The sequence below is a fragment of the Montipora capricornis genome, chromosome 9 (assembly GCF_036669925.1).
Source record: "Montipora capricornis isolate CH-2021 chromosome 9, ASM3666992v2, whole genome shotgun sequence".
Taxonomy (NCBI): Eukaryota; Metazoa; Cnidaria; class Anthozoa; order Scleractinia; family Acroporidae; genus Montipora; species Montipora capricornis.
Genome location: NC_090891.1, coordinates 27,209,607 through 27,219,606, shown reverse-complemented (window position 1 = coordinate 27,219,606; position 10,000 = coordinate 27,209,607). Strand labels below are relative to the sequence as shown.

General features: G+C 39.1%; 1 protein-coding gene across 1 annotated transcript in view; it reads left to right on the top strand.

Moving 5' to 3' along the window:
- The first annotated feature begins 123 nt into the window (after positions 1-123).
- Positions 124-10,000, top strand: part of LOC138016273 (uncharacterized) — a 22,378-nt gene continuing 12,501 nt past the window's right edge. The window contains exons 1-2 of the mRNA XM_068863444.1: positions 124-351; positions 1,624-2,503. Of these exons, the coding sequence (XP_068719545.1) occupies positions 262-351; positions 1,624-2,503 (970 nt within the window). The 5' untranslated portion in view covers positions 124-261. The remainder of the gene's footprint in view (positions 352-1,623; positions 2,504-10,000) is intronic.

The following is a 10,000-nucleotide window of genomic DNA, read 5'->3' as shown; positions in this document are numbered from 1 at the left end:
TGACGACAAATGAAAATTCATACCCTCTATCACGCAACATTTCTCCGCATTTCCTGTATCAGGTTTTAAGTGATGTCACCCTCCTTATTGGGACGGGCCTTGTACATCAACAGTCTCGACAAATTTCCCACTTGAAAACAAGTATATTTCTGTGCTTGGCCTTTGCACAATGTGCTTACTTGACTTCGACCACTCTTTGGACAAATCGCTCCCTTCAATTAAATAACCGTGCAGAGGCATATCTCCACAAGGAGTTCCGTGATGGAAAGTCTCAGTATTAGTAATTTTTTCGCTCTCAGGATGGTTAAAATTTCGAAGCTTTTTTCATTCGTAGTCAGTCTTGGCTTGCTGGTAAGTACAGAGCCTTATATATTCTCTTATTTTGTCAAGATGAAGACGAAGAGGCGCCAATGACTCTTTGTAAATGTTTCGAGTTCATTCTCTCTTCGAAAACCACGTTATTCTTCGACTTGCTAAAAATGTGCTGACCGTGTAGATTTGTGGCAACGTGGCGAACAATGTATACATGTAAGTATTTTTCATAAGCTTATGGTCGTGAGACATTTTTCAAATTATTACGATAGAATGGTGCGAGGATTGTCAAATTCGAGAATTTCTCAAATAACTATTTTCTTGTCATATCTACACTGACTGTACCAACTCACCATGGTTAATTTTACATTTTCATCCGCTTTCTTACGTAAATTAGCAATTTACTTTGTTTAACAACGATTACTGTGTCATATTTCGGAAATCTTACCAACGATTAAGGATCGTTTACTTAATAATTCTGTCTCGCGATTTTAAAACGATATGACGAGAAACAGAGCACGAGAAATCGTTTTGATGATTCCTGTTGATTTCGTGATGATGTGTCTTCAAGGTGCTTAGTTAGCAGTTCGGTGCTTGACATGATTGCGTTAAAACCGAGAAAAGGAAGGTTTTCACCACCGAGACAATACAAAAAGGTACATTTTTCCTAAATTAAGGTGATGCATCTGTCTTAAACAAAAATGCGCAATTTTAGTTTATGGTGCAACCTAAACATTTGAAGCTGAAGGCTCACATGCTTGATGTTGAGTCTGTTACACAACAATCATGACCCTGCGACCTAAGATGATTTCATTTGTTAAGAATGCCGTGAATGCTTACTAATTTTTAGTCACAAAACCTTGGCATTACAGCTTGTACGTCAGATTTCCAGCTGGTTGAAGTCGGCTTTCGATTGATTTCTCATAGAGACGACTGCCCTAATAATAGGCCTTAAATTTGGTCACATACCAGTTTGAAGGCAATGTACAACCCTGACGAAATCAATTTGGCGCGTTTTGTGGGGCAGGCCCGCGCGCGTTCTAAGAGATTTACGAAAGATGGAATGCTTTGCTGCGCAATACGCATGGCCAACTTTCGGCTTGGTACATGAAAAACGTCTTTTACCGTAACCAACACGAAGTAATCAGTAAATATTTTAGAAATATAATTTCGCCGTTAAATTTGAGGCTGGAAATCGGATATGTTACGCATGATTACGTGGTAAAACATACTTGTAACAAGATCTTTAGGGAATTACGGCATGACCTTTCTTGAAAATATTTACCTCTCTTTTCTACTTTTACTTTACAGGTGTATGGAGGAAATGCAGTCACAGTGTGTAAGACGCCGGAACAAATCCGCTGGGTTCAGGCTGCGGGAAACACTAGCTACAAGTGCCTCGATTGTCCTGATTGTCCCGCGGGATCTGAACCCTCCGTCCCCTGTGGCAGCTCAGTTCCATACGGGACCCCTGTCCACTGTGTTTCCTGTAAGCTTGGGGAAACCTACTCGAACAATTACGGAAAACATCAGTGTGAATCCTGTACTGTATGCTCTGAAGGAAGAGCGATAAAAACGAACTGCAGTTTGTTCGTTAATACTGAATGCGATGACAAATGCATAGATGGCTATTATTCCTTAGCATTCATCTTTCAATGTCTGCGTTGTGCGGAATGTTGCGGAGACGAAAACGACGAAGTAGCGTCTGAATGCGCAAATGGTTCCAAGAAGTGCAAATTGCGGTCTTTACCTTGCTATGAAAAGCATACGGCAAGGGTTGAAGCACCGACAAGCGACAGGAAGATATCCTTACCTGTGAATGAGACCTCTACTGTTTCGTACACAATTCATACATCGGAAAAGAGACTTAAAGTTAGAACACGCAACCCACCTGTCAATCAGCCGACTCCATCAGAGGCGTCGATTTCGTCAGACCCTCGTTGGCAAGAATCAGACGACAGAGAGCTAGAGGCTGGAGAAGAAAGCGATGGAAACAAAGTATTGATTATTGTTTTTTCTCTGTTGGTATTCACAACCCTTGTGTCAATAGTATCGATGTTTTGTTGCGTGCTTCGACAACGCCGACTTCAAAGGCTTCTCTCAGCCAGTGGTAGAGCTGGAAATGACAGGGCAGTCCCTATTCCACTTGAACCGATCGCATCTTCCGCGCAAGAAGCGCAAATGAATCCCGGTGAGTAACTAGCTGATTAACAGAACGGGTTCTTTTTATTTCTTATCCATACCTGCAACATAACCAGCTTTATTCAGTTTTAAAAGTTTCTCCGGTACATTCATATGACATTTACATTCTCATTCAAGATGGCGGGACCACAAAGCTAAAGTCCCGTAGTGCCCGTCTAGGGCTAGTAAGGCTTCATGTACTAATCATGTATTGTGACAATACCTACCCGTCAGGGTGATGGGTACAGCTTCTTGTAGACTTTGCATTGCCTTCAGGCGACTCACAGTTACATAAAGCACAAGCACAGAAAAGTGCAGGCCGTAATAAAGAACATATAATTTCTCTGGCTACGTACTCAACCAGGCTTAACGTTCCAAATGATTGACCTTTTGACCGCCGACCAGTTCGAGACTAGAGTGCGGGAGGTCGTTAGCTCACCTCCAGCCGGACCAACATCCAAAATCTTTACATAATCGAGGAGAAAGTGCTACCTTTGTAATTACATCCGCAAATGGTTAGACTTTCAAGTCTTCTCGGATAAGGACTATAAACCGTAGGCCCCGACTCACAATCCTTATTCATAAAGATCCCACTCACCATTCGAAAAGAGGAGGGCACGAAGTTCCCAGTGTTGTGTTCTGGTCTGATCATAGTTAATAGAAATAGGCTGGGTATGAAACTCGACAAGTTTCTTTGTTTCATGTTTTTGTTCGCTTTTTTGGCCTTGACCCTGCAAAAAACCCGACAAAAACACGCTTTTTTCGGCAGGATAACCAATCAAAAGCTTCGACTAATTTATTCGAAATTAACTTGCGAACCAAAAACAAAAGATTGTGCAGGGTCACGGTCGGTTCAACATCTGCGACTGTATTGTTCCTGCTTTTGAAATTCCCAGGGTTTCGTAACCAGTCCCTAGATTAACTATGGTCTGATCGAGGGCCACAATTTCATTAACCCACTCGTAAAACAAAGACTTTACTTTACTTCAACGTATATATCACCATTTTTCTTTACAAAATGGTTCATAGACCACGATCTTGGTTCCTTCATTATCGCTCACTTTCCGTTTGAGAGGGGACCTTGCGCCACCGACAAAGGCAAGCCTTGAAGAATACTTATAAACAATTATTCGCCGAAGGCGAGGTGAACATCGATGAATAAAAACCGAGAGGAAGTCGAGTTTTTTTATTCACGGATATTCACCGAGCCTGAGGACGGTGAATAATAATTGTAGTATAATTCCATACGTGACTATTTGAAAAATATGCAGTTTCTTTAAAACAATTAATTTCTTCGTCTGTCAACTCGACAAAACAGCTTGCGGCCATTTTGATAAAAACCGCTTAGGTGATTATCGCGTAATAGTCACCTCAAGCGCAACCAATCAGCGCAGAGAGTTTTCAATAATCACCTACGTAATTATACTAAAATAGCATATTTCATTTTGCGAGCCGTTTTGATTGAATCTTGCTTGTTTTTTTTTATTCAGCTTAGTTAAACCTTTAGCAGCTCGAGAACGACCACATGGAGCTGTTCGACTGAATGTGCTCCAGGCTTGATAACGGAAGACGGTGCTGGTTTCGAAAGGACTATGAAATCCTAGCCGCTAAATACAAGATATCCCCGGAAGAACGCAACGCCTTACAGTGACGAGGAGCTGACAAGAAACAGAAGCCCCTCTAAGCTGTTAATGAGCTTGCTGCAGGCGAAATGCCCAGAGCTTACAGTACCTAAATTAACGAAAAACATTAAAGAGATTGGACGCAATGACATCGCCTCTTGTCGAGAACTGTGCTTGAAAGTCGGTCTGCTCATAGACTGAGAGAGATATATAACCGCGCTAAAAAGTTGCAGTCATCGGCAAAAAGAATGGGTGACAGTTATGATCTTGTTAAGGAAGCCATATCAATCTGTGGAAAATTGACAAACAATAAATTGAATAATTACCAAATAACAAACTAGGAAATAAATTTATAGTGTCTCAAACCAGTTTCAACAATTCCAAAGGATTGCTTCATCAGAGGGATGAACTCGACAACATTGCTTGACCTAACAGCAATGTTATGGTACCATACCCCAATAAGATACACACCTTATTATGACAAAATTGGACTCCATAGCAACAGGAAAGTCATAAAAAAACATTCAATATTTTATCTTTAAATTAATGCCTTCATCTTAAAAAAAACTGCTGAGTGGGTGGCGCCCAATTTTTGTTGCTCAAAAGTAATAAGCGGCTAAGATAAAACCCTCTGCCAAGTTAAAACAAATTCTCTGATGCTGATTTAGAACCACCTTAACGTTTCTTAAGGTGAACGCTCCAAATTTTTACCCCTTGATTTTTTGAGTGTATCACATAGAATTCCGTGAAAGAACAAAAATGCGATTTACCGTTTGCAAATATCTTCATTAGTTCCGGAGATATTTAAATTTGAAAAATGGGTAAAATATGCAAATGACGTCATACACTCAATCCAATATTATCTTTAGTATATAAATAGAGCTAACTTAGCCAATTTGCAGCGCAGACCGTTGAAACTTGGTAGTCTAATATTTCTACAGGAAACACACCTATGACTATAAAAAATTATGTTCCCATGGCAACTCACTCTTTTCCAGTCCCCACCCACTTAATTTCAATATGTTAGTGATTTTCAGCTTGAAAAATGTTAAACAAGGCCACAAAGTCGTGCTAACATATTTATATGCTTGCTGGATAATGCATATGAAGGGCTGTTTAGCAAATATCAAAATGGAACGCCAAAGGTGGCCAGAGAAGCTTTTAATATGGGGGAGATCTGGAACCCAGTGTGATGCCATGGTAACAGAACTGTTAAGCTCATTGTGGAGAACATTTAGTAGAATCTTACTGCAAAAAATCAAACATTTCTGATACAAATTGACTGAGATATTTCTTTTCATCATATTAGAACAAAATTTGGTTGAGTGTATGACGTCATCACTTGGCTAATTTGCATATTTTAAAAACTCGAAAATCTCTGGAACGAAAAGAGATATTTGAAAAAAGTAAACAGCATTTCTCTTCTCACGCAGACTACGTGTTTATGTTTCAAAATGGCTTAGATAGGAAAGATGATAGTACCACTTTAACTTTGCGGAGAGTTTTGTCCTAGCCTGATAATCTCTTTTCAGCAATAAAAAATGGGGGTCTCCGCGTTCACTTCTTACATAGAAGTAGATGAAACAATCCCTTGTTGCTATGGTAACATAGTATGTAACATCAATCCGTGCATCTTGTCAAGCAATCATTAGCCTGCGAACGTAGACGTATTTCCGGTGGTCGTTTCTCTCCCCCGAAAAGTAACGTCTGCGAGTTCGAGCTGCAAAACGATTTCCGTGACGTAAGAATTATTCACCAATCACCGTTTAGCTCTAAAAAATCCAGAACTAACTCGCAGGATTCGTGCGCGGTATAACCACGTATTCTCGTGGAGAAAAAATGGCGGACACACTGGAAGAAGCGTTCAACGACGCGTTCAACCAGGTTTGCAATGTTTTTGGATTTGACAGTTTGAATACGCACCAGGAGGAGTCCATCAAATACATTGTTCAAGAGAAGAAGGATATTTTCGTAAATCTTCCAACGGGTTTTGGAAAGTCGTTGATTTACCATGCTTTGCCGTTGGTTTACGCGTGCTTGCAGTCAACTGACGAGATTATTTAATATCATCGTCGTGATTTCTCCGCTTAACAGCCTGATAAAAGATCAAGTGTTGCGCCTAAATTCCCTGGGAATCACTGCCGTATCTTTGGCTGAAATAGCCACCGTAAAACAAACGAAAGAAGTAAAGAATGGGGAATATTTAATTGCCCTCGGATCACCTGAACTATGGCTGGGATACGAAACATGGAGGAAAATGGCAATGAGCGAGTTGTACCGGAAATCTGTCAGAGCAGTTACTGTCGACGAGGCTCATGTTATTTGTCACTGATAAGTGTTAAAGTCTCTAGTACGTCTCCGTGCAGTCCCCCATTCTCGTAAATCAGTTGCAGCTGTTCTGATGCATGACATATCTAATTTATCGACTCCAAATAATGCTGATTTATTGATTTCTTAAGCAAGCATTTATTCATATAAAACAAGATCATCTTCAAGAGGTGACTATTTTGTTAAACCCTCAAGAATTGACAAACAAATTAAATCATTTTCAATATATGGTGTAAAAATTTGGAATAGTTTACCTCGTGAAATTCGCCATCTATCCAAAAACAATTTTAAAATTAAAAACCACAGTATCCTACTCCAAAGACTTTCAGAAGAAAATGACTGTATTGATTTATCTGTCTTAATAACAAAAATACTTAATAATCTGGCTTCTGATATTTGCACTTTCTATTGATTTTAGATATTTACTTGTTTTAGTTGACTGCATGCTTTGTACACTAGTTATTTGTATACCTGTTCGTTCTACAATGCATGTCTTGTCGGTGAAACACAACTGAATACCGTAGCTTTCTCTACTTGTTCTCTCTTTTATACACGCGTAACCACTGCTCGCCTCGACCAGCTTTTGCTAACCACGATCAGTGCAGATTGAAAATGTATCATATGATAATGAAATTCTACAATAAACAATTGATATAAGCTACATGTAACTTGATCAATCATGCCTAGTGTCTTGCAATTGTCTTTCGCCATCCTTTTTACACGAAGGAAACACTACCGCCAAAATATCCCCTAATTTCTTCGCTAATTTCGTCCACCTTTTGCAGGGCATTATTGAATCGCACAAAAGCTGTGAAAAGCTGGCCATTTGTCGCACGCAGTGCTACAAATGGCCAGCTTTTCACAGTCGACGTAAACAGAAAGATCAACGTTTGTGGCACGATATACCAAAGAACATATGTCAACATTGCTTTTACCAAACACACATATCTTCTCCTTAGCCGCCGAGAAATTCCCTCTACAAAGAATGCAGCATTCACAATCGTGAGAAATCTTCTTGGGAGTTTCGTTCATGGTTGTTTATATCACTCATAATCACGCTCCACAACTGAGAATCTTACGTGTATGGCTTGTATTTGAGACACGCAATTGCGCGAAGTCGCACAAGAGTAACTCGAGCTTGCTTCTATCATACAATTTGATTGGTCAAAAACCTAACAAAAGATCTTACGTCACAGAAATCGTTTTGCAGCTCGAACTCGCAGACGTTACTTTTCGGGGGAGAGAAACGACCGCCGGAAATACGTCTGCGTTCGCAGGCTAAGCAATCATCGGTATTTTATATGATTCGTTAACATTGCGGTTGCGTGAAACAGGTGTGAAGTTTCAATCCTTCAAAATAGTGCAGTTTTTGAAAGTGTTTAAACTGATTTGAGCTTCTCAAAAAATCAACAAACTATAGTTTATGTACCTATTTTAAATAATCTGTGAATACTAAGGGGGAAATCATTCAGTCAGTCAGTTATTATAATTTGTTATTTTTGCAATTAAGGTGAGAAGACGCCCCCAACATCAAAATATATATTTAAGTGTTGACAACAAGTTGTATCATCTTAGCAAAACAACGATTTGTAATATGTCAAAGGGTGATATCTCTTTAAATGATAAGCGGTTGGATGAAATGAAATCTATTTTCGACGATTTTAATAGGGAAATATTTATTTTATTTTATATTTTAGTATCAATCCTTCGAAATAGTAGAAATAGTACAGTGTTTGAAAGTGTTAAACATTGAACTGATTTGAGCCTCCTCAAGTAATCAGCAAACTGTGTTTAATATGAGTCTCTTTTAAATAATCAGTGAATGGTAAATAAGATGGAAATCAGTCCGTCAGTCATTTATTATAATTTGTTGTTTTTGGTATTTGCATTTAAAAGACGACTCCAAGACCATAATACATATTTAAGAGTTTGCAGCAAGTCGTATCATCTCACTATAACAACGATTTAAAGTCGGTTGGATGAAATAAAGTCTGTTTTCGAGGATTTTAATTGAGATTTTTTTTTTGTCATAAAGGACATTTTTAACCCTTTGTAATGAAAGATTGACATGACTTATTTGTAAATGGCTTTTCTTCGCCTGGTGATGGAAATAAAGTTTAAAAGTCCAACATCCTAATACCTAACCCAGTTGCTATAGTGGTCTGTACCGATGACTGATTCAACGATTCCAATAAATTTGCAATCCAATTTCCAATGTTTATTGGAGGCAGTGTGGCCCAGTGGTTAGAATGCTTTCCTTAAGATCCGGAGATCCCGGGTTCAAGACCCGTTCTAATCACTCGTTGAATTTGTTTCTGGTAGACCCTGGTTCAACTTCCAGGCTGCACTTGTAAATATCCAACTGGTTTGCCTCCGGCCAGTTAGGATTCTTAACAGTTGTTGTTGTGTTCTGTCGTTTCGTTGATTGTGTTTCATTGGCCCTGAAAAGCCCCTACGTGGAGCGGTCAACTAAGTAGGTATTGTATTGTATTATTGTATTAGTGCTGTTTTTGTTTCATTAAAAGAGTTTTGTATAAAATTTTCTTGATGAACTACAAACTGGAATTAATATCCTTACAAACGACCCAGAAGATGGGCGGACTGGCGGATTAATAATAATAATAATAATAATAATAATAATAATAATAATAATCAATAATAATAATCATAATAATGATAATGATAATGTGGAATGTCCGAACCCAGGTGCTTCCAGTAGTAATTGGGGCACTGGGAGCACTTCCAAAAAAAAAAGGCTTGAAAGCAACTTAAAGCGCATTGGCACTCACACTTCTATAGAACTAATTCAAAAAACCGCTCTCCTTGGTACAGCAAGAATTCTGAGAAAGGTTCTGGAGCGATGAAAGCCATGATAAAATTTGGGTTTCCTTAGGCAACTTATTGTTGCCTACCCTGGTTGCCAGAGGTTTTTCTCTTTCAGAGCGACGGAATAGGCGAGGAAAAACCTCTGGTACAGGCCGTTGAGTTGTTTGAGAAGGCCGGTCCAATGGTATACCGTTTAATATTACAGATTCTGATTTGAACTCAGTTGCCTTGAAAGCATTCATGCTGCTCCTAACTTTGATCCTACACAAACTGTCCGCTACTTCTAAAAGCAAGGAGACAGCACAGAGCAACAGAACGTCGATTAGCTCTCCACTAAAAAATAAAAATAGCCTTCACCTCGTCCATCGCATAGAAACCGCGAAGTCGTCAATGAAACTTGAGAAGGTCTAAAATTAGTAAGAAATGTCAAAACGACTGTCAACTCATGCAGTGACACCGTTCAGACGATAGGGACTACAAATAATCACGAGTGACTACGAGTGACCACGAGTGACCACGGGTGACCACGAGTGAGATTGAATCAAAATATCTCCGGTTTGTTACTATGACGTCACATTCACATCATTTCATCAAACTACTGACTGAAGATTTTTTCCCGAAAAAAAGAAAAAAGAAAACTACAGCAAAACGTATGTTTTATTATGTCACCATGTTATTTAACTTTTTTAAAACAAGCTAAGCGTTAGATTTGAATATTTCCTCTGAGACAT